The 25,352-nt window shown below is 37.8% G+C and overlaps 3 protein-coding genes across 4 annotated transcripts in view; 1 reads left to right on the forward strand and 2 right to left on the reverse strand.

Annotated features, from left to right (window-relative positions):
- Window positions 1-1,377: 1,377 nt before the first annotated feature.
- Window positions 1,378-9,774, forward strand: edem1 (ER degradation enhancer, mannosidase alpha-like 1). The gene is given in 13 exon segments (XM_032550135.1): window positions 1,378-2,010; window positions 3,524-3,596; window positions 4,010-4,113; window positions 4,837-5,008; window positions 5,100-5,283; window positions 5,418-5,592; window positions 6,167-6,287; window positions 6,375-6,524; window positions 6,526-6,546; window positions 6,632-6,705; window positions 6,811-6,907; window positions 7,328-7,513; window positions 7,842-9,774. Coding segments are annotated over 13 exon segments (1,917 nt in total). The 5' UTR covers window positions 1,378-1,540; the 3' UTR covers window positions 7,932-9,774.
- An 886-nt stretch (window positions 9,775-10,660) lies between these two features.
- Window positions 10,661-14,428, reverse strand: gnat1 (guanine nucleotide binding protein (G protein), alpha transducing activity polypeptide 1). The gene is made up of 9 exons (XM_032549610.1): window positions 14,162-14,428; window positions 13,079-13,121; window positions 12,856-12,997; window positions 12,610-12,767; window positions 12,404-12,532; window positions 12,190-12,319; window positions 11,953-12,106; window positions 11,515-11,729; window positions 10,661-11,432 (listed from the first exon to the last, which is right to left on the reverse strand). The coding sequence occupies exons 1-8, from the start codon at window positions 14,265-14,267 to the stop codon at window positions 11,539-11,541; spliced, it is 1,053 nt and encodes a 350-aa protein (XP_032405501.1). The 5' UTR covers window positions 14,268-14,428; the 3' UTR covers window positions 10,661-11,432; window positions 11,515-11,538.
- A 1,505-nt stretch (window positions 14,429-15,933) lies between these two features.
- sema3fa (sema domain, immunoglobulin domain (Ig), short basic domain, secreted, (semaphorin) 3Fa) overlaps window positions 15,934-25,352 on the reverse strand; it is a 56,088-nt gene continuing 46,669 nt past the window's right edge. For both annotated transcript variants that reach the window (XM_032549609.1, XM_032549608.1), the window contains 9 exons: window positions 24,415-24,484; window positions 22,704-22,848; window positions 22,368-22,590; window positions 22,135-22,223; window positions 21,637-21,678; window positions 20,869-21,026; window positions 20,671-20,738; window positions 20,454-20,587; window positions 15,934-19,518 (listed from right to left, as the gene is read on the reverse strand). In XM_032549609.1, the coding sequence (XP_032405500.1) occupies window positions 19,090-19,518; window positions 20,454-20,587; window positions 20,671-20,738; window positions 20,869-21,026; window positions 21,637-21,678; window positions 22,135-22,223; window positions 22,368-22,590; window positions 22,704-22,848; window positions 24,415-24,484 (1,358 nt within the window). In that variant the 3' untranslated portion in view covers window positions 15,934-19,089. The remainder of the gene's footprint in view (window positions 19,519-20,453; window positions 20,588-20,670; window positions 20,739-20,868; window positions 21,027-21,636; window positions 21,679-22,134; window positions 22,224-22,367; window positions 22,591-22,703; window positions 22,849-24,414; window positions 24,485-25,352) is intronic.

Here is a 25,352-nt window from a genome sequence, read left to right on the forward strand (position 1 = left end):
GATTCAATAATAAAAAAAGACAGTGGGCAACAATTGCACTCTTGGTAGAGATTGTTTATGAGGTACAGCAATAATGTCCGTGGGTCAGTTTGACCTGGGGAGTGTTTAACCATGCAATAGTGCCAGAAACCAAAAAATTCCTCCAAAACATTTTTGTATCTAATTATTAACTCCAATACTAACCATTTCAATCAATATTTGTGCAAAGATGTTTTTTTTATTTCTCAGAAATTAAGGATCAATGACCACAACCTACTCATTTACTCATTTGGACATAAAAAAATGGAATTTATATTTTTTATGTCCACTGAAAAAAACCTACAAACAAAAATCAATTTCCTTGAAATTGATCTTTTTATATTACACTTTTTTTTTTCAATGGTTGATCTTTATAATTGAACTTGACACACATAGTGTTCAGGGTCAAACTGACCCGCTGATTAAAATCAAGATATATGATGCAGAGAGCATTTATGTTTCCCCCCACTTCTGCTGAGTGTCCACTCAGTGTGGGTGGAGTTTATCCACTGGACCAGAAAAGGTTCCCGTCAAAAGTTGTATGAACACCTGCTTTCTCACAGTTTCCTAGTGAAGTAAAGAGAGTAGTGAAAAAGTGGGCCTGTGTGTTTCGGGGTTTACATGTATGTGTGTGGTGAAATATGGTTCATAGTTGCAAGGAAAAATACAGAATTGGACATTTTTAAATCTTTTTTTGCTCTTCAACTTGACTGCCAGGTCAAATTGACCCGAACAGTATCTAGATAAAAAGTAGACGCAGGGGGGGTTACAAATGTGTAAAATGAATACATTTTCAATTTACATGTAGAGTGCACCTATTAAGACAAATAACAAAAGTTTCATGCAAAAAAAAAAAATACTTCCAACTATTTAAAAAAACATTTAAACTTGAAAACGGGTAAATTTAACATAACAGGAGGGTTACTACACAAACCACCACTGGCAAAAAGCACACAAAGGTCTCTCTCACATTTTGTTTTCATTTATAAGTACATATGTATATATATGAAAATGAATATATATTGTATATTTATTGTGAGCATAATGATTTATTCATTTATTGGGTGGCCCATATTCACAGTTTGTTTTTGACCACGCTGATCGACATAACAGTGAAGCGCACCATTTACTTTGCAAAACTGTCTAACGTTCAGTCCTTTTGGATTTAAATGTAACCAAATAATGTTTCGGCTTTTGACAGTTTCAGTCTTGTGGCTCATTTTTATTGGTGCGTTACACCGGAGTGCCACGAAACTGAACAGGAGGATTGACGGCTCGTCATCAGCCAATCAGCAATGAGCCCGCCTTTCAAAATGAATAATGATGAGAACGATTAGCCAATCGCATCACCGGATTTGGGATGGGCTGGTTTGTTGACAGGAAGTGTGTGAGGAGGAATCCCCACCGTACGAGCCTCCGTGCCTGTAGTTTAGACTGACAAATCAGCGGTTTTCGTGTTCAGATATACCTCGGAGGTAATGAGGACTTGGATTATGTACTTTAAGACCGACCTGGGGCAAAGATGCAATGGAGGTCAATAGTAGTGGGTCTGGTGGTCCTGAGACTCTCTGTAAGCTGGGTTCTGTGGCTAGCTTTCGGGCTGGGACCTGAGATTAGCTCCGGGTTCAACTTCCACCTCGGTTTTAATTTGCACAAATTGGACTTGCTGTTCCGCGAGGAAAAGGAAGCCGACCCGAGCGCTAGCTCTTGGTCCCAAAGAGTCCAGGGTCACAGGAATGACGAGACCGCGACCACCTGCGCAGAGATCGGGGAGGATTCCACCAGGAGGTCCTACCTGAACCTCTTCGATGGCAACAAGGATGAGTACGTCCGGAGGTACAGATCCTTTCCCGACACGCTGAGGGTGAAAATGAAAGACATGGCCAAAGAAATGTTCTACTTTGGATACGAGAACTACATGAAATATGCCTTTCCAGAGGACGAGCTGAATCCCATTGATTGTGAGGGGAGAGGTCCAGACGTGATGAACCCGTGAGTCACTCTCTGAACTGGCCAGTCCTGTTATTTTAAATAAGCTGAGATTTCAATTTGTAGATTGTAAGCAAATCAGCTTAAAGTGCAGCAAATCAGCTGGCCCAGACAACAAGAAGGTCATGGTTCACACATAACATTCATTGACCGATCCAGTGTTTCCCAACTCGGGCAGTGTGAGTACACTGACCTGCATGTCTAAGATATTTCATACCTGACTCAAAGCCATAAATTACCTCAGCAGCTTGGGATCACTTTATGTTGAAGCTTACAAATTTAAATCAGGTAGGTTAAGGCAGAAAAACTTGTTGGACCAGCAGATCAGAGGGATGAATGGATCAGGACTGGGAGACACTGAAAACGTCTTAATCCAAAGCTCAACAGAACACAGGGCAGCTTTTAAATATATATTGTCTATATTCTATTTATACACACAGCAAAATATATATACATTTGATCCTATATTCCTAGAATCCTAGCTACAGCAAGTTTGTTCATTTTGTCCACCCAGCGCCCTCCATATGGCACCCTAGAAAAACACTTTCAGATGAAATATTTTAAACTTAATTACGTTTTTGTTAATTCTGTTTTAACAGCCTAAGTATACAATATGGTGGATCTGGTTTCCTAACAGTTTCGAACCAGATTTGCCCTACAAATGCAGACAAGCTGAATGAAACTTCTCTTGTTGAACAATTTGAATATATTGAATTAAAAGGCAAAACAGACAGTAAAACAGGCTGCCAGAGATTCAGGCAATAAAGTGGACAGGCTGTAGTAATTCTGAAAGCAAAAAAAAAGACCATCACACATATCAAATATGAAATGAAGGAACATTTTTTCTTTCTGAAACTGTTATTTGAGACAAACTGACAGGTAGGCGTTCCTAAAACAACAATATAATTGAGTTTCACAGATTTCTATTTTCAGACAAATGTAATTTTAAGCTGATAATTGATTGTTGTATGAACAGTGTTTCTATTTAAAATGAAGCTCACATTAATTGTAGTTATTTTTAAGTACTAGAAAATAAATTAAAAAATAAGTTATATTTGTTTCATTTGAGAATAGATTCCTTTACTGTCATTTAACTTCTATGAAAAGTATGGACTGTGTAGTACAAAGTTAAAATAATCTACTAAATATATCCATACATATACGTTTTTACTGAACAGTTTTACAAAAACTTCTCAATGTTATTTTTAACCAAATGTAAGTCCGATTACATTAGAGAGTGACATTAGAATGAAAGCAACATCACTATAGTCAAGTTGCAGCTGAAATGAAGATAAAAATACTAATCCGTTTTAATAGCAAGATCCTTTGGTTTCCAAATCAGCTGCGTGTTTTCCAAGATTAAGCAAACTGTAACTTTGGAGACCTGATAAGACTGATTAGATGTCTTCCACTAACATTAGATTATGTGTAACCATCAAAACTGCTCAGCAAAAAGTACTTTCTGTTCTGTGGTGTCATAAGAAAGCTTTCCCACTTTTACCTGTTTTTGTTCTAGGTCGAACATCAATATCAACGACGTCTTGGGGAACTATTCACTCACACTCATTGACACCTTAGACACCCTGCTGGTAAGTTAGCTTCCACTTGGTTTTTGTACTATGGCAGAAAATCTCCTTGAGGAGATGGTAGAGGTTTTGATCTTATGCAGCAGAAAAAAATATATATGGAAATACAAAGCTAAGATATAAATCAGAACTCTTTCTGGTCTTTTTGCTTAGAAAATGATCTTTTTACACACATTGCTAGTCACAAGTGGTATGTTCTGCGCCATGATGGTTAACACTTCCTGAATAAGTTGTGGGTCGTCTACTGCTCTCAAAATTACCAGTTTTTGAGTAAGTTATGTGTTAGTATGTCAGCCTAAAGGTTGGCAATTGAGGGCTTTCCTTTCACCCAGCTGCAGCAGCATTCACAATTTTAAACAAACCAGAAAGATAACGCAGAATATGCTGTGGTTAAACTGGGTATCTTGTTTCACCAGGTGCTTGGCAATGTGACAGAGTTCCAGAGAGCCGTCAAACTGGTTATAGATACCGTGTCTTTTGACAAGAACTCAACTGTGCAAGTCTTCGAGGCTAACATCAGGTACAAACGTTACCTTAGATATGTCCAAAAACTCTCCAGCTTGTGATCAATTTTAAAGTTTTCCTCTTATTGAAGTTTAGAATCGCAAATATTAAGTTTTCAGATGAAGGTGCTCGCTAATGCATGTTATAGAGCAATTATCTCAAATTATCACACATAGCATCTTACGAGCTGATTGGGTCATTCTTTTCTGTTATGCTCAACATGTTTTGTCTAATTTTCAATTATAAAGCTTTGACTAATTTTACTCAGTTCCAATTTCTCTTCAAGAACTATGTTATATCGTTACAAGGACAGTGTTAAATATTTTCTTTTGAGCTTGGTAGGAGTAGTAGTTAATTATCTACATTAGAAGTAGAGTAGGAATGTCATAAATAAGGGCCCGAATAGTGGCTGTAAGCTGGGCTTTTACTCTCATTTTCAAACAAAAACACAAAATGACTGTAAATTTAACACATTATAGCAAAAACAGCAATACAATCACATTCATTCTGCAAATATTAATTACATTTATTTTTATGGGTATATACAGTATATATAGTAATACTGGTCAGGGATGATCAATCAGTATGATGCTGGTCAGCAATCAATTTCTTCGAGCATCTCCAATGATATAAAGCTGCACATTTACTGAAAAAAAAATGCTGCAGCTGTACTTCATTGTAAGATTGATACAATTTTGCAGTTAAAGGCGTCTCTTAGTTCTTTATTTAATCTTTGAAGGATCCTTGGAAGCCTTATCTCAGCACACATTCTGCTGACTGACTCCAAGCACCCATTCGGAGAGGTGGGCTTCAAAGATTATGATAATGAGCTTCTGCATCTGGCTCACGACCTGGCTGTGCGCTTGCTGCCTGCTTTTGAGAACACCAGCACGGGCATTCCTTACCCCAGGGTGAGAGAGATCATTCTTTGATTACAAAGTAAGTCATTACTCTTCCGTGTGCGAGGTCAGGGCTGATTGTTTGTCTGTGTCCTGCATGCAGGTGAACCTGAAGACGGGAGTCCCTCAGGACAGCATCAATGAGACGTGCACCGCAGGAGCCGGGTCCCTGCTGGTGGAGTTTGGCATTCTGAGTCGCCTGATTGGGGATTCAACGTTTGAATGGGTGGCGAGGCGAGCCGTCAGAGCTCTGTGGAATCTGAGAAGCAACGAAACTGGTCTGTTGGGTAAGTACAGCTTCCTTTTGGGGTGGAGGAGTTTTAATTTCACTTTGGCTATTGATTTTCTTTTCTTTTCAGTACTTGGTTCTCGCCTGTCATTGTCAAAGGTGCAAACATCCCTCTTTGGTTTATTTTTGCAGGAAATGTCATTAATATCCAAACAGGCCAGTGGGTTGGCAAGCAGAGTGGGCTTGGAGCTGGAATGGACTCTTTTTATGAGTATTTGCTTAAATCCTACATCCTATTTGGTGAGAAAGAGGATTACCAGATGTTTAAAGCTGCTTATGAAAGCATTCAGAACCACCTGAGAAGAGGGTGAGTCCCAAACAGAAAAAAATTGAGAGATTGATTTTGTTCATTTTTCAGTTTTCTGCATTATTGAGAGTCTCCTTTGGTTGCAGCTGAAATGTGAAAATATCACAGCATCAGGATCTGTGTCTGTCTGGGAATGACCAAAAAGAGGAATTAAAACTGAGAAATGTTTACAGCATACATATACATAATGTATATGATTTATATACATTACTTTGTGGAAGTATTCAAACTTTATGAAATTTTCTACATTGTGTCAAGTTGCAACTCTAAAGTTTTGAGTTTATTATTTAATAATTTTATCTGCATTTCTTCCAGCAGCTTTCCCATTGCTGCTGGAAGAAATTCACCCACAAAAACAGGTTAAAAAAATAAAACCATCAATAAATTTCCTTCTACTTTACAGCTATGCTCTGCTTCTTGTTGGTAATGTTGGTTTTAATGTGAGAAAATATGAAAAAAGTCATCGTACTCTAGAAAGTCACTGTGTGTTTATGTTTTTTGTTTTTTTAATGTGGAGAGGAATGTTGTATAACTGAATTCTGTGAAACCTTTTCCCTTTGTTGTTCTCCTTCAGGCGCGAGTCTTGCAATGAAGGTGAGGGTGACCCGCCCCTCTATGTTAATGTGAACATGTTTAGTGGTGAGATTATGAACACGTGGATCGACTCCCTTCAGGCCTTCTTTCCTGGGCTGCAGGTGTTTTTTTTTTTTACTTTCCTCTGACATAAATATAATAATATTTTTGTTCCAATAAACTAAAATAAGGATTTATGTAACTCATAGGTGCTGAATGGGGATATTGATGATGCCATTTGCCTTCATGCCTTCTACTATGCCATCTGGAAGCGCTTCGGGGCGCTGCCAGAGAGATACAACTGGCAGCTCAAAGCTCCCGATGTGTTATTTTACCCTTTAAGACCAGAGCTGGTGGAAGTCCACCTACCTGCTGTACCAGGTAATAACTCGGTGACATCAATGGTTGTTTGTGGGAGATTGCTTTTTATCAATCGAGAGTAATTTTCCTTACTTTCTTCTCTCAGGCAACAAAAAATCCTTTCTATCTGCACGTTGGAATGGATATTCTCCAGAGCCTTGAGAAAAATGCCAAAGTCAGGTACTGGATTTATGTTGTTGTTACTGATTTTGGACATATATACATATAAAAATATATGTATTTGCCTACTTTACACTTCACTGCTGTGTGTCACTGTCACTGCAGATGCGGATATGCCACACTCCACCATGTTGTGGATAAATCCAAAGAGGATCGCATGGAGAGCTTTTTTCTCAGTGAAACCTGCAAATACCTTTATCTTGTAAGTTTTCAATCTGAGGCATTACTCTCAGATATGCAGGAACAAACATTTATTTTATTTTACTTTATTGTTCACTTTAAAGACAAAAGTGTAGGATTTGGTGACCTCTTGTGCTCAAATTGAAGACTTGCAACTTTTAAATTACATTTTAAAGTTTGATGAAAAGCAAACTTCATGTGTTAACACACATAAAGCTCTACATATCCTACTATATCAGGCTGGCCTTATAACATCAGAGCTCTGTTGTAGAGAACCACTGTAAAAAATAATTTTTATATATATTTAAGAAATACTCTATATCTGATTACCTTCCACATGTTAAGAGGGTATTTGCTTTTACTATTGTGAATAGTGTATACTATTTTGAATATATGAATTGATTTGCTGGGGAATTTTATTGTCTTTTCCTCTGCATTTCAGCTATTTGACGAGGACAACCCACTTCACAAATCCGATAACAAATATATCTTCACTACAGAAGGTCATGTTGTGCCTATAGACAAGCGCTTCAGGGAGAAGCAGTGGAACGACTTGTCTCCATGCGAAGAAGGAGCGCTGGCAGAAACAGAAACAAGCAACCAGCCGCCTCCGAGCAACATCAGCAACGTAAGATCATCATCCTTGATTAATTTCATTTGGTCAATGAGTTTGACCAGAAAAACATTTAGCCTCAGAGTTCATTCTCAGTTTTGAAAAACATAAAACTTGGCTGGAGTGTTTTCCAGGCGTGGATCAGTATGGAAAAAGAAAATTAAGTATGTAGAACATTTGTATTTCCAGATGTTAGTTCTCATTTCCTTTTCCTTCATCCATCCATCAGTCCATTCATCCATTATCTATAAATTAAAGTGATTTTTTTTTTAGCTATGAATTGTTGACATAAAACATTGTGAAGGAACTCTGTATTTATTTTCTTTCTTTTGTATCTCTGCAGTGTAACAGGATACCAGAGGAGCGTCGATATGCTCTGCCATTAAAGAGTGTCTACATGAGGCAGATTGATCATATGGTGGGAGTGTTTTGACAAAAAAGGACAGATTTGGGGACACTTTTTTGACATATATACATGTCAAACATGTATATATGTTTGACATGTCAAACATGTATATATGGAGAGGAGGAGTTCCTCAGTTCAGAGTCTTTGTACCATCTATTTCTCAGATCTGGATCTAGACAGGAAATGGACAGTAATGAATAATGAGAGGACAAGACTGTATTAAAGTAAAAGGTTTTTGGTTTTAGAGAATGATGCCAACAAAGGTGACAAGTCCAAGGTCAGGAAAATTAGTTTTGATTGTTAGATTTTGTCTGAACTGAAGTTAAAAGCGTTTTAGACAAACTGAGATATCTGGTCAAGTACTTGTGGGTAAACTTTGCACATATGTGTTTTGATTGAAACTTCAGCAGAGCTGAGAGTCTTGACAAAAAAGCATCTGATAATAAGATCAGTGCCATTAACCTCACATTAATTCAGTGAATAGCCTATAAACAAATGTTGACCTTTGAGCAAGCCGCTCTCTAAACCTGAGAATTAGTGCCTCTTTTTTAAGTTGATATACTTGATTAGATCAGTGCCATTATGTAAGGGCTATGAGATGAAATTATTAAAAGAGCTGCTTTTCACTCCAGATATTTTTTAATCAAACAGCATTACTGCAATACTCTGGTTTTATTTCTCCCAAGTAAAAAAATTCCAAAACTAGAGATGCACCAATCAGAGTCTCATGGGAGACTAATATAGATTTTTAGCCAATTCTAATTTCTCTTTAAGATTTTAAAATATATAGGAACAATGGTCTTTTTTTCTAACTTTGTGCTACGTGAAATCACAAACTATTTATTTTCACAGCATAGGGAATATGACTGTGTTGTATGAGAGGGCAATCTCTGTGTTCCCTTAGAGAACATAGATTTGTATCTTAATTGTTATATTTCCAGAAAGGCTGCACACATTACTAAATGTAGCTTGTTTCATTACATGTTTGAAAGCTAAAGGGGACAAACAGAGCAACTTTGCTGTATTCTGGTCAAGCTTCCTGCTCTTCCCCACAGCCTGAATGAACAGCAGTCATGTCTCAATAAGTCATGAAAAATACTTTTATTTGAAATGGCTCTTTACACCTTTTATACTTCCTCTGACTTCAATTTTGACCATCCGCTGGTAATAGTTAAACTTCTTCAATCAGTAATTGCATGTACACACTGGGAGAGCTCAGAAACAGATCTGGGTTTTTGACTGGTCACCAGTCAGTTCTCTGAAATCTTCTTAATTCGCTTGCCAATCAAGTTCTTGGTGCATCTCTACTAAAATGCTAATGTATATCTGGGCAGAGACAGAAAGTCTGGGGAGTAAACTGCATTTTTGCCTTTGACTCATGTTTGACAATACTGAGAAAATACAATATTGAGATAATCAAGTGTTTATCTTTCAAACTTTTAATGACTTTATGTCTTAGAAAGGGCAAGTAGAGCCTTTATGCCCCCATGAGAAGGAGGTTCAGGGCTGACTCTTTAAGTGCCTTCTATTTGTCTTAGCATTTGTGGATGCTATGTGGTGTATATTAGACGTGGATGACATTTTTGAACATATTTTATTGTCACTTTTGATATTGCACAAATGTTTCATTCCATGTTTATCTGCGGTTCTTTTAACCATCACAAGCCATAAAATGTTTTTTTAAATGCTAAGTTTGTATTGGTGACAATTCTGCTGCATTGTTTATGATTTGTACTTGTACAGAAGAGACTGAAGCTGTTTCTTTTAGTGCACTTCATACCTGTCATGTGGTTAAAAACTCAGGGTTTATAAGAAATGCAAAAATCAGTGAATGCTTTTGTAAGAAATAAAATTGTAATGTTGCCTACTATTTTCCATTTTATTATTGTTTCCAACATTAAATATTGTTCACAATACTGAGGTACATTTCTATGCAAAATTACTCAATATAATTTACAAAAGTATTAAATATTAGATACATCGAAATCATCTTTCTGTTGATGTGTAATTCTGTGCGGTATTTGTTTAGGTCTGCTTTCCTTTAGTTTGGTCTTTTGTCTGCATTTGTGACAAATACCCAGGTTACGACTCACATATTTGGATGTAGCTGTGGCTGTGGTTACACCTAACTCCACTTTCTCTCACAGATTAAAGTAGAAACTTTTCCATAGATATCTGTGTTTCTAACGCTTTCCTTCAGGATGTGATGCAATCACATATAGTTCTCAGAAGTGGTCAAAGATCATCAGTGTACTGATGACCCAGAGCGAAATTCCGTGAAAGAGGTGGACGGAGCCTCGTGCCGGAAGAAAAATGGCAAGTGACGGAGGGTCATTGCGCATAACAAAAACCCTGTAAATTCTAGACACTAACAGGTACCATAGAATTGCACAAAAATCCGTGAGGGACGGCGGAGTCCCAGCTTGAAATTCAGTGAAAGAGGTGTACGGAGCCTCGTGCCGTAAGCGCGTTGAAAGGCTGCTTACATTGTTTTAAACTGCGTGATTGTGAGCGTGAGTGGGAATAAAAATACCATTAGGGATTTTGTTCCATATAACACAGTAGGAGTGTTCTAAGCTATTCCATTTTAGCACTTGCAGTTTTTCTCTCAGACATTTGTCAATCCAAGACAAAAAAGATTAAAAAAAATGTAATAACAGCTTATATAAATCTAAATCAGTCAGTCATAAAAGGATTTCCAGGAACCTGATGTGATTAAAAACAAGACATTTATTCTGGAAAAAATGACACACTACTGAGTTTTCTACAGAAGCTTTAATAAATTCAAACAAATGTGTACATTTCTATATTTCTCTGAATTTCAATACAGATAAGTTGACTCAAAGGCTTTTTGACAGGGAGATTCAAATTGGGGTTAAATTAATATCTAGCTTAACAGTTTATAGATTAACAGTATTACAACACACCATTAGAAATCTGATTAATTATGTACAATGGCCCTTTTTCAACTACTGCCATAAAACCAAAAAAAAAATCTAATGCTTCTCTCAGAAGTTCAATTTATAATCTTCTGGTGTTACAAATTGTGCTGTTTTGTGTCGTTAGAAAAAGCCTTTTCTAATGACAATTCATCTTAAAGTCTAACTGATGCTGAAGTGCAGATGCAGGTGGTGAGGCCATCTTGTTAGCCCTTTAATTTTATGCTGTCTGATTACTTGAGCTTAGAGACACTGCGTCTATTCATGAGTACATCTGAAAAGAAATCAGTTTATGCAGACAAAAGCTACAGATTGCATTTCTCTCCAAAGATGAGCTAATGAGAAAAGTTTGACAAAAAATTCAACTCATCTTAAAATCTGCACGGGATTATTCTCATGTCTCAGTGACAAGGAGTCTTTGGTCGAAGCTACAAGTTTAGTTTTTAACACAGCAAATTAAATTAAATGTTATTTTTGTTTTTGCATTCACTGGTTTGAGGATGGCTTTTTGATAGGACTGTCTCCATCTTCATTCCCATGTTAGAATTGAGGAGGAATCTGAGGAATGTGACAGGGCTAAGACACTACCCTGTCAAATAACATAGAAACACATGTTAGAAAGGAGAACATTTACTCTTGGTTAGATTTGCATGATTTTTAACTTTGCTTACCTTTATTTAATTTGCTCTTGGCTCTTAGAAGAGACCGCAGTCTTTCAGGTTTTCTTTGATGATGATGTCGGTTACAGCGTCAAACACAAACTTGACGTTTTCTGTGTCTGTGGCGCAGGTCATGTGCGAGTAGATTTCTTTTATATCTCGGCGCAAGTTCAGGTCCAGGAACTGGATTTTGATGTAGTTGCCAGCATCCTCATAAGTATTGGGCCCTGGGCAGGACAACAGGGAGATATAAAAGATAAATGAATGGCTGCAAAACAACAGCAATGAAATGAGGAAGTGTTGTTTTTTCACTTTAACATCCACAAACAAAGTGAAGAGCTAAACTTACTTGTAGCCAGTTTATTCTTCACATAGCTAGATCATGTTTTGCCAATGATACTGTCATTTATATATTGAAAAAAGAGTCTAAGTAGTTTATGAAAATCTCACCATCGTAGTCAGGGAAGCACATGCTGAGATGGGCTTTCTTGATCTTCTCAAGGAACACATCCTTCTTGTTCAGGAAGAGTACAATGGAGGTGGTGGCAAAGTAGCGGTGGTTGCAGATACTGTTGAACAAGTGCAGACTCTCGTGCATTCGGTTCTGAAAGTAAAAAACCTTTTAAGTGACCCAGATTTTTACTTCTTACCATAAATTATGAGATGGATTGGTCAACTCTGTCATACCACTTCGTCATCCTCCACCAACACCATGTCATAGGCGCTCAGAGCAGCAATGAAGATGATACAGGTGACACCTTCGAAACAATGAATCCACTTCTTTCTCTCTGACCTCTGGCCACCCACATCAAACATTCTGGATCAAAAGAAAAGACGATTTGCTGTGTGATCACCCGATCAATCCTAATTCCTACTAATGAGCAATAATTCGTAGACTCACCTGAAGTTAAGATCTTTGAAGGAGAATTGAGTCTCGATGATACCAGTGGTTTTCACTCTTGATCGCAGCACATCCTGCTCAGTGGGCACATAGCCTGGTTGGATCAGTCGCTCCAGGTCATTGAGGTAGCTGTGTGAAAATTAAACTCTGTCAGTGGACTTATTTTTATGATTACATGAGCAGTGTTTAATTTTGTTGTTGCTTACTATCCAGCTGAGTCATTGAGTTGATACTCTGAAGCCCTGTCGAAGCAGACCTGGATGCCAGAATCCTTCCACAGACGCAGAATGATGTCTGACAATTCTTTGGGCATGGTTCCTTCCTCAATGGTATCTGCAAGATGCATCAGTTTCCTGGCATCATCCTGCAGGAAGGACCCAGGTGGACTAGTCACATCAATAAATTTAACTTAGAATATTTGACCTAAAATTTATATAGACTTGTGTTGTCACCTGTTGATCGGGGTGGCCGTAGTTAATGTTGAGTGTGTTCATTGCCTTCACGATTGCCATGATGGACTGCAGGGTGTTGCTGTAGATGATGACGATGAACTCCAAGCATTCTTCAAGCGAATAACCATCTTTGTGGATAATTCTGTGGAGAAAGTGTAGCATTACTATTGAATATAGCTTTGGATAGGAAGGAATAAATGCTGCTTAGATACAAAGTTCTTACTTCATCTGTTTGACAATGGTGCTCTTGCCTGATTCTCCAGCCCCTATGAAAGAGAAGAAATCATTTTAGAAGATGTCTTCGCCTATTTTATCAGAATATTCCAACATTTTCTTTGATTTGAAGACACCTTACATGGAGATCCATTCCCAAAAACTGGACATTGATGAAGCTACCAGCATGCTTATCAGAACGGTGTTTTTATTTATGTTTGCAAGGTGTTGGAATAACATCTGTTTATCTCAGGTGAACTATGTCTTCCAATAGAGGATCCCAACAAGTGAGGCATAATGCTTTTTACTTCAGCCCTAATCTTTTTACTTGACCCTGACCTGTATCACCATAAAGAGAGGATGAAGCAGTGCAATGAAACAATGTCTGAAACAGGTTTATTATGTGTATACTAAGTATTTTCAGATGGTGCAATCTTTCAACTGTCAACAAATATTACAACTCTGAATTATTTCATGCAGCACAACTACATTTGACTGTATGTAATTTCTGTATTTTATTAGCTTACAGAATAAACTCTAACTCTGACATCAACAGATGCTTCCTTTCTCTCGTTTTGTTGAAATTCATTAGATGTAAAATGAAGGTGCTATAATTCTGTTTTAGTTTGTTGATTCAGGGTCAGTGTCCTTCAGTGTTAAGCCCTTTGTGCGGAAGAACCTGTTGTGTCAGGATTAACAGGGATTGCCTTGCGTGATTATCTGAGTGTCTCAGCAATTCAGTGACACAGTTTATTAAGCTCTTACTTGATATGTTGCATCTTTTCATGCACACAGACTTTCAAGAGTAGAAAAAAATTAGTCCTTAATTAGGTGTGTTATTTGCAACAATGCATAAACCGACATCATTTGCTTTTATGATTGTTAAACAGGAACTAAAATTGTTTGTGAAAGTCAAGGCAGCAATTGTTTTTGGTTTTGGTTTTACAGCTCAACTGTAAAATTACAGTTGAGCTGTTTACAGCTCAAATAACAGCACACTAAAACCATCTAAGGTGTGGGAATGGCTCTGACCAGATTATGATGTATTGAAACCATTGCTTCTAAATCACTCATCCAACAGGTGTGTCTGTACCTAGCAGCAGCAGCTTGACGGTCCTTGCATCCTTGTCTGCATCCTCCTTCAGCCTCTTCTCCAGCTCCCTGGAGTGTTTGTCCTCGGCGCTAGCTCCGGCCCCCATCCTACTTTTCCCGGCTTGGGCCCCTCTGTTTCAAAAGCCAAGTGTCAGAAAAACTGGAAGCAGGTCCCAGTTGGCTGCTTGCCTGCTACTGTCTGACCGGTGCCTTCAAGCACGCAGATGATGCGCCAACTGCCGGCAGCTGGAGATTGTTTGAGTATTTTTTCCCATCACAGGGAAGGATTTTGGGCTCCCTCAGCCCACCTGACCAGTGGTGGCCAATGGAGGACAAGGACAAGACAGCTACAGGGCAGAGGTGTGAAGGGAAGCAGACATACATCACTGTAGGAGTGCTCTAACCTTTAGGGTACTTTGCTGCGCTCAGCGGAAGATGAACATCGGCTCAAGTGCTTATCTCATTCTCTTCTTAGGATCCTTCAAAAGAGAAGCCTGTAAAACTAAAAGAGCTTGGTTCATGTCTTGTTACCAAAACTAAGTTTAGTCTCTGGTGTGACCAAAACAAAAATTAAATCTGGTGGAAAACTCATTGTGGTTTTATTTCTGCAAGAGGGATGATAATGTGATGATATTGTTAGAACCAACACAAAATCAGGAAATACATGTCAAAACCACCAACCTGTAGTCCAAATACAGAGAGATATGCACACACAAATGCAAAGATGGGTCCAAACATTCCTTATTGGATCCAGCAGCCTGAAGGGTGAGTTCTGAAGTGTTTAAAGAGCTTTGCAGTTTCACCAGACAGATCTCATTGACCTAAATCTGAAGCTGGTTAAGGATCCTAATCTACTCACACTTTCAAGTCTGTGTGCACGAAGATACATTATGAGTGTACATTCGTGATCACAGCATCATATTTAATTACACACTCAGGAACTGAAAAGTAGTGTTATTATTTTGTTAACTCTAGAGTCTGGATCAGAAGACATACACAGGATCAAAACATAGAACATCTGTGACTGGGTGTAGATGCAGTTTGATTCTAAATGTATTTGCTTTTCTTTTGAGGTAATTTTCTACCTGTAACCCCATTTTGTTTGGATACAATCTTGTCCACTGTAAATTTTAAATTCTGACAAAACAGAAAGTGTCATCCTTGGACCAGAGTCTTTGAAAAAGAAACTACTGAGTCAATCCCTTGATCCCTGATGGCATCAAATTGACTCCTGAAGTAAATAACCTCTGTGTTATTTTTAACCAAGGTATGTCATTTAAATCCCATATTAAAAATGGTTGAAGGATTCCTTCTTTCACTTCTAGAATATTGCCAAAATTAAAAATATTCTGTCTAGGACTGACGCTGAAAAAGTACCACCACATGATCCATACATTTGTTCTTGTACTAATGTAATTATTTGCAATCAGGAAGTCCACAAAATGCAGGTAAGTAATCATGATTAAATACATATAATTTGATTCATAATAAAGTTGTAATTAGTCTTAATTGATCCTAAATAAATCCTAATATTAAGAAATAAACAGATGTTTCCTGATTCTATTTAAATGTTCGATAAAAAAATCACTCAATATAAACATCATGAATTTATCCTTTAGATTGATGTTATAATTAGTTTGAGTGGTTCATAATGTTAATATAATTGAAAGTATTTTAATTGCTATGCTAATGCAGAAAAAAGTTTACTATGAATAAATATTAAATATTAACTGCTTTAAATCCCCATGCAGACTAAACAAAGGAGAACACTTGTTATTATAAAATATAGAGCTTTAATTTATTAGTTAGCAACATTGATGAGGAAGAAAAGATAGTAGTTTTTACAAGTCATTACATTACCACAAAGTGTGCTTATTTTACATTACCTCACAGACCAGTTATTCAGAGAAAACAGATTCCCATAGTAGAAATATATGCAAGCCTGTTTTCTTCCTCTACTTCTAATATCTGACAAGGAGAACTCAAAGATGAAATCAGCCTTTCTGATCTTTCAACATTTCCCAAAACAAAAAGGATCTGAACTCCCACAACAATAAAAAGACATCCACATCAACATTTTAGACAAAACACTACATACATACACTGTACATGCCATGCACATTTAAAATTCACTGTCTGAAGACTGTGGTATAATTTTTTCTTCAGGTTTGGCAAGTTATCATGATGTTTACTGTGTAAAGGAGTTCATTTCATTAGTTAGTGTGAAGTCTGTGGCACCAGTAATAAAGGATGGCTCTGTACCAGGACAAATAGAGCGGCAGAACCTCTCGTAACCAGATGATACATAAAGTACAGCACCAGTCATCATAGCACTATAAATCTGCACACTTGTATAGACTGGTTACATTAATTTCACCAATATTTACATAAAAATGGAAGGAATGGAAAAAAAAGAAACTACAGTGCTGTGAAAAAGTATAACATTTTTCTGATCATTAAGCAATTTTGTTGAGGTTGATAGCACTGTTGCCTTGGCGCAAGAAGGTCCTGTGTTTACGTCCTGGCCTGGAGTCTTTCTGTTCTCCCTATGCAAGTGGAGGTTTTCTCCAGGTACTCTTAAAGTCCAAAAACATGACTCGTGGGTAAACGGGTTTCTCTAAATTGCTTTTAGGTATAAATGTGTGTATGCATGGTTGTTAGTCCTGTGTGTTGCTCTGTAATGGTGTAATGATGACCAGTCCAGGGTGAACCTTACCTTTCGCCCAATGACTGATGGGGATATTGCAACAGCAAGCCAGAATAGACAATGGATTTATGGATATTTAATTTGATAAAGAGAAAACAACTATTCAAAACAAGCTGGCTCAGTGTGACAAAATAATAACATTGCTCTATGCCCTTTAATAAAGTGTAATTAACATACTTTGGAGAGGTGAGTTCAATATCCCTAGTCACACCCAAACTGTGATTAGTGAAAGTTATGCAGGGACAAAAAATCACAAAAGAACCTGTTTAAATGTTTTGAAGTAGGCCAGAACATTTAAAAATCATCATGCCTGAGCTAAAGATATTCAAGGACAAACAGTTGTCAATAACTTTGTTTCCTATCAGTTTGGAAAGAGTTATAAAGTCATTCTGAAGTCTTTTGGACTCCAATGAACCAAAGTCAAAGCCACTATCCACACTTGAAGAAAACATGGAAGACCGGCTGACCTAATCAATCAGTCATCCAGGAGGTACCAAAGCAACATCTAAATCACTACAAACTTCACTTCAATGCTCAACATTCAATAAAAAGAAACCGACTGTGCCAACATTGCATTCATGGGAGAGAGCCAAGGAAAAACACTACTGACCCTGCCAAATATTCTGAAATCCTGTTACATTTGGAATCAAAGTGAAAAGGAACATCCTACAAACATCAAAACACATTGGTAGCAGTGTAAAGATCTGGGACATGCTCAGAACCTTTTCTGTAATTGATGGAATCAAAGGTTTTACTCTCTAGGAGAAAACCTTTAAAAACTTAAGCTCAAGCACTCGAGTCGTACAACTGAACGATGGTCCAATAGACACCAGCAAGTTCATCTCTCAAAGACTCAAAAATTAGGCAGTTTTTGGGAATATCCTTGTCAAATCTGGACGTAAATCTGACAAAGATGATGTGGCGATGTGGCTGAATTTAAACAAAATGTGCGTCCGAATCTTCTCCACACAGATGTAAAAGACTGATTATATTCATCCAGGGCCAGGTGGGTTTAGATAGATTTTTCCTTAACTTTATCTAAAGTAATCCATAAATGAAGTAACCATTTGAAAAGTGTATGTTGTATTTACTCAGTAGATTTGTAACTGATATTAAAAATGGGTTGATGATCAGAAATCTCAAAGTGACAAAATATCACAAAGTGAGCAAATACTTTTTCCACAGCATTGTAGTTTATAGGGCGTTTAATATGTTTAGAAACAAGCCTTTTCTAAGATTAAAAAAAAAAAAATCACCAATCTGGCAACAAAAGGTGCTTTCTCTAATATATATATATATATATATATTTTTAATCACAGACTCACATTTAGCTGCCTGCTGGAATAACTCATCTCCACAGAGAGAGAAGAGAAGGCAATGTTCTGTTTTCCACTTCTGTTTCATTAAAAGAACCCTTCCTCCAAAGATAAACAGCTTATAACAAGATGCCGAGAACACAACACTGAGATGTGATGCTTACATACAAACAAAAACACTTGGCAGCAACTAATCATGGAAGAATATGAACGGTGCAGTTTGCAATTGTCACTTTAGGTCCGTCGACCTTCTGTGAAAGAGCTTAAAATTCACGTTCCTGGGATTTTGTGATGTGCTGTTGCAGCTGCAGTTTGTCGGCATTCCTACCACCATCAATGGCGGTTTCTCTGCTTTATTTACAGTACAATAGTGTCCACCTTTGCAATGGCTGTCCAGGTGAGATTACCTAACAAATGCCAGGCTTTTCTGGTGTAATTCTGGATTTAGATACTGCCAGCAGTCAATTGATCCGACATAATTGCAGAGAAATGGGAAGCTTATTCACTCCAGTCCTTGTCTGGACACCGTTAAAGTCCAGAGTCATAGTTGCTATTTAAAAAAAATAAAAATAAAAAAAATAAAACACCAAACAAGGATATTCCCAACATAATAACACAATGTCATAAACAATAACACTAATAATTATAATAACAATAATAATAATATAACAATATCTGCACAGATCTATTCACAAAAACATGTTTTCTAGATAGGTATAAAGAATTACTTTGTACAACCTACAATAAATATTGTGTTTGTTCTTCCAACAGTTACATACAAATGATGCTTTCTGTTGCAGGGTCTGTTAAATGGAGTCATTTCCCTTAAATGGAGGGTTGTGAGGAGAAACTAGAAGGTAGACAAATGGTGCTGTTTGAACGCGACAGGCTGAAAACCCAAACTCTTCATGTCTCAGCTGGATTTGTCTGGTCGTCGTGATGCCGGCGGTTGCGAGGCTTCTTCTGCTCCTTCAGCTCCTTCAGGCTTTTAGCTTTGCCATCCCCAAGGCCGTCGTCCCCGTTCTGCCAGTAGTCCTTGCAGTACTGGTTGATCAGCCCCATCTCGGGCTGGCTGAGGATGGTCAGCAGGTCCTTGTATTGCCCAACGCTCGGGGTCCAGGCGCTGGACTGAATTTGGGGGAGGGTTGGGTTGCCCGTATCCACCAGGACGTTGTTGACTGTGCGGCTGGAGAGGACCACTAGCTGCAGCTTCACCAGGGTGTGCTTGAAGTTCTTCTCAGTGGACGTGCAGTGGTAGATGCCGCTGTCAGAGGACTGCAGCGAGCGAATTAGGAGGCCCTGATCGGTTTTCAGGATGCGACCCTCTGAGCGAATCTGGAGTGCACAAGAAGGGAAGTTTTACAACTTAAGGAAAGACAGGGACAAAGTAGGACGAAATATTTAATTATCAGTTTAAAAGGTAAATGAATACAGTGCTTTTTAAAAGCATTCTTGGTAACTAGAATATAAATGTATTTTATTGGGATTTTACACATCTTTGCACATCTACAAGATTTTTACATTTTTGTCCATCTTTGGAAAATAACTCTAGCTCAGTCAAACTGGGAAAAGAACATATGTGAACATCAATTTAAACCCAATTTTTAAAAGGAATATGCTTTGCTCTCAAGTGTTTTATTGCAACTCTGACTGACTGTTTTGGTTTTTGTGACCCGTTGCCTCAGTCCCCAGCTTTTTGCGGCCTTTAACAGGTTTTCTTCCAGGATTGCTTTTAGCTCCAGTCAACTCTGATCAGCTCGTCTGTTCCTGCTAAAGAAAAGCATCCCCGCAGCCTGATCCTGCCACCACCATGTTTTACACTGGGGGTAGTTTTTCATATGAAGTGCTTGTTTTCCATCTCACATTGCAATTTACAAATAGGCCAAAAAGTAAATAAACCTAGAAAAAAAATTCTGAATCACAAATCTGTTGCCAGTTTTCATACCTTATCTAGCTCCTCATCCTATCGTAATCACTGATTTTTGTTGTTAGAAAATAATTTGCGCTATTGCTGAAATAAGATTATTAGCATCTAAAATGTAAAAGATCCAGATGATATTTTTATATGACACCAGTCAACATCTGTTGTACAAGAAATAAAATAAAATGTGATATTTTCCTTTTGTTTACATTATTTGCAAAGAAACCAAATTTGTCAAATAATAGTACTGGAAGAAGAAGAAGAAAAAAAAAAAAATTAAAAAGCCAAAAATTCTACCTGAACAAATGTAGGTGGGTAAATGAGCCAAATTCCTTTCTCATATAATCACCTCTTTTCTCCTGTCGCTGTTTTCCTTCTGCAGGTGCCACTTCAGAGAAACATGAGGAGAACGAGCCTGGCACTCCAAGAAGGTTGTGCTTCCCTCCACGCCGTACTGAACTGTCTCCAGCGTATTCTTATTTGCTGTGAAACATGCAAGATGTTGCTTAATGCTTTTGTACCGAAAACTGCATCAGAAATCCATCTTGTACAACAGAGAAACTTACCATTCGAGTTGTAACCTCTACACTGGCGTATCGGGTTTCCATACTTTACGTCCTGTCGACGACTCCGTCTGGGAGATCGAAGCAACAGCCAAAAATAAAGCTTAGCATCAGCACGGTTTTTAAATATCCTGTGCTACAATAATCCACAGAGATAATGTGAGCCTGTGGATGTAAACGTCCAGGCTGTCTTGATCTCACCTTTTCTGTGAGGCAGAGTATCTGGAGCAGGACTTGCCGTCCCAGGCGCAGTACGGGTCCCGGGCCAGGCAGCAGTCAGCGCAAGCCTCGCCGTACACATCACAGCGGTGCAGAGCCAGGTGCGTCACACCCAGGACAGATCCCACATAGAGTTGTTGCTATTAAAACAAACACAAAAACAGAACTAGTGGCAAGTAGTAGTTTGAATTTGATTAATCAGTGGTTCCAAAACTTTTCAGCTTCCGATCCACAAAACATTAAAAGAGCTGAGTGTATCAGCATAACCAATAATAATATACCAAAGGGTGCAATGACGACACAAACATAATCAGAAGGCAATATTATTGAAACCCAATTAGGACAGCTGTTTTAAAAATATAAAACACAAAAGTAAAGGCAACAATATACATTGTTAGAATGCTTAAAACAATATATATGTGTGGGTCCCTAATTTATTTAACCAATAAATTTAAACGTTAAATTATTACGAAAAATAAATTCTGCAATTTATGTATTGGAGAGTTATTAAAACATTTTAGAAACACATTTTATAGTAAAATGGTTGTAAATACCCCAGCGAATGTCTTTTTCTGACATTTAATAATTATTTCATATGTCAGGTTTCTAATGGTTTAGAGCAGAATAATTTTGGAAATTAAATAAATCTGATAAATAGCTCCCACTAAGTTAATTGGATGAATAAAATACTTGGGCTCAGATTAAGCTGTCCCAGCAAAATCAAAATCAATGAAACTAGTGGTAACTTACCCGTTTAGATGAAATCTTCATAGTGGTGATTGGGGTGGGAACCTGAAGTGGCAGATGAAATTTTTAAATAAACACAAAGTAAGAAAAAACAGAAAAAAAGTTGCCAAACATGTCAAAGCATATAATAGAAGAAATTTTCTAAAATAGTAGAAAATCTCTAGCCAAATTTTCCCAAACCTAGGTAAATTATAACTAGAAAAGTAAGAAAAGAATAAGAGATTATACAATAAAGGACAAATTTGCAAAATAATATTTAACTTTCTTAAAAAGAGAACATTGTTTAAAAGAAATGAGCAACTGTATGCCCTCTTTAAATAATCTGCAGCACATTATTCTCTATTTAGTAGTCCTTAGAAAAAGACGAGTGGTCAAAGTCTCAGTCAGTCAGATGTCAAAGAAAACTAGAAATCAAAATCGGTCAGGAAAAGCCTGACCAATGCCTTTGTGTAAAATAAGACAAATAAAAAAGGAGTTTTTGGATCAGTTTTTTAGACTGACCTTGAACACCTCCACCTCCTCCAGAACCAGCTCCTCTGTTTGTAAGTCGTCTCTTGGCAAGACGATGACTTTCTGCACCGTCCCACGATCTGAAGAACCAAAAATATTAATTCATATTATAAAACCTTCCACTGAAAATAGCTTTATTGAAAATATTTATGATAAACACAAAATTCCATTCAACAATGTATCTTTACAGGAATTTTTAAATGTTCTGGTCTCACAGCACTGACCTGTTCCCAGGAAGAGCACCTCATAGCTCCCATCAGCCGCTCTCACTTGGTCGACAGCAATTGTGGTGAACTCGTAGTCCACGTTGGTTCTGACCACCAGGGGGCGCTTGTGCACCGGGTAAACGGCGTTGTACATGGTGGGGTGGTTTCTCATGAAGTTGATAACCTCATCTGGGTAATCCTTTGTGGATTTCATGTTGGGAGTGAAAGTACCTCCAGGACACTATTGACAGATGGAACATTTTAATGTCAAATCTGCTCCTCTGACATTTGCTTTATTTCCCCATGAGTGCGGTTTATAACATGAACATTGATTTTCTTTATTTTTGAACTCACAGTGCCAGGTCGAGGGTAGGGAATTTTCCCAGTGTACGCCACCCACTGGTAGTTGGGCCCTTCTTTGTGGGCAAACGGCCCATTGAAGACCATACGGATGTCGGCCATGGAGTAGACGCACACCGCCGAGCCTTTGAACACAGATCTGCAGAAGAACAGATTAGAACAAGTTATTGCAAAGATATTATCAAGACAGCATCCACATTAACTCACACCCCGAGGTAATTACTGCAAGGTATCTCTGTGGCTTCTCAGTCTGACTTCCTTCCACATATTCAGTCTGCCTCTGTTTGCAGGAACTTGCTGAAACATCATGATTCACAAACACTCAGACTGACTCAAGCAGAGACAAGTTGTCTGACATACTGACATACAAACACCCACATATCCCAAAGAATCGCCAGAATACAGGCTCTCACTGCTGCAGAGCAGTGTGGTATGTTTGTAGCTTGTGTCATGAGCCCCTATCATTAGCACCACATGTGGTTCTATCAGCTGGGCTTAAATGCTCTCAGTGGCTATAATGGCGATTGCAACAATAACAGTATTTCTTTCTCCAACACATTAATCAAAATGCATTTATTATGACTTTGTGAACACCTTTCTTGACCTGTGCGCTGACAGAATCTCAGCTTACAGATCTTGAAGAGTTAGTGTGTATTTTTGGAAATGAGGTAATGAATGAGTAGTCAGTATCTTACCTACATTAGAAAAAACTACTGGAACAATTAAGAAATTTTGTTTTGATCCAACTATAACTAACTAATGACTAATCCCTGAAAGGTTTACACACACATTATACCATTATATAGAATTACACATTATACCATTTTGCCTATATAGAAAACCAATGAGTGGATAGAGGTAGCCAAAGCTTTTTTTCATGGCCATGAAAAAAACAGTGTTCACTGTTAAATGTCACACAAACAATACTGACATAAATGATACATTCAGTATGTCAGGTCAGCAGAAAACTAGAGATGCACTGGGAAGCAGGCAACTGACTGAAATTGGACAAGTCTTTGTTTTATTAGTCAAAAACTGAAAAATCTGGAAAACTGTCAGTGAATGGATCATAGTAAGCACTATCAGATCTTTAAACGGTTAGTGTGGATACTGTCACTGAAGACAGAAGAGTCCAAATTGGTAATTTCTGTCGTCAGTAAGGTGATAAAAATTCAATCAGAGGAAGCAAAGAGATGTTCAAAGAGAATTAGAAGAAAATTGAAATTTTAAAAAATGACAAAATGTTTGAATTCTTGAGACAGCAAGAGAGTTATCGAGAGTAAGACTTTAAAAAGACAACAAGAAGCAATGATGCTTAATTTTATCCTCTTGAGCTTTCAACCGTTGTTATCTAAAATGCTGAATGAATTTAGAAATGTTCGCAGCCTCTTGGGAATTTTACAGTTAATGTATGGGTCTATAATATAAGACCCAACAACATTGTCCACCTTCAGTGACTGACGACCTGCTATAAAACCTGACTGTCTCTATGAAAGACTCTCAGAGGACGGCGTCTCCCTCTGGGCTGAACATTCACTTTTCTGTCTCCCACTTGTAGGCGGATTCTTACAAACCAATACAGATTCATAACATTACAAAGAGCAGACACCTTTGGCTGAGCAAAAATGAGCACATACTCCTGACAGACATTAAAACACACCTAACATTCACACTGAAATTAGAGTTAAGAAAAGCCATTACTCACCCTGAAACGGAGAAGACTCCATAGATGACTGGGTTCCTCGTGTCTTGGGTTGGTTGGATATACACATCCCCTGTAAACAGTCACATGAATTATGCATTAATTAGTCACATCCATCAATTATGAAAAGTTATTAATTCACAATAAGTATTCATAGTTCAAAACATGATTTTGATCTGTAAGCACAAATGTAGGTCACTTCCTGGGATTTGAATTTAACCTCTTTCAAATTCAAATTAAACAAGGTCAGACATTTCTTTCGCAGAAAACATTTGAAAGGAAAATATTAGTGTCTCATATTAAATGATCTTGAGACTTTAAGATCACTTCCAACCCAAGAAATCCTAATTGTGACATATGGAGACATTTTGCTTCCTTTGAGGGGGGTTTGTTAAGAATGAGCTCCCCATGAATTGTGGTTTCCAGAGTCTCAGTGAGATCCTGAATCTAAACTCTTCCAAACCTGGAGCTACACTGCTCCGGTCTCAGTGGGGAATAGGAGTGAAACGGAGATGTCTGCTGAAACATGACTTTAATAGGAGCCATATGCAATATGGGATTGTGGGGCCATGGCAACGGTGTGCAGTGTGTATCCTCTAATGTTTTCATTAGAGAAAAGAGCAAGAAATAACAAAGCAGAGGAAAAGTGACATTTAAAGTAGACAGGCTATGCACACACCAGTTCATTTATTGTTTTGCTTTACAGGGAAGAGTTCAGCTTAAAAAAAAACCCCACAACAATATTACCTGGTAGTTGTCAGTTAATAAAAAAACCCATTACATTGAAAACAAGGGAAACACGAGTCTCCCGTTTATAAATGTTTTATTTTTATTTTTTCAGGGGATTGGAAGACATTTTTCCCCAAGCAGAAAAAAAAACACATCTCAAATAACCTGAATGTATTTTATAACTGACTGAAACTTAATCCATATGCCTTTGG

Source organism: Xiphophorus hellerii, chromosome 20 (genome assembly GCF_003331165.1).
Source record: "Xiphophorus hellerii strain 12219 chromosome 20, Xiphophorus_hellerii-4.1, whole genome shotgun sequence".
Taxonomy (NCBI): Eukaryota; Metazoa; Chordata; class Actinopteri; order Cyprinodontiformes; family Poeciliidae; genus Xiphophorus; species Xiphophorus hellerii.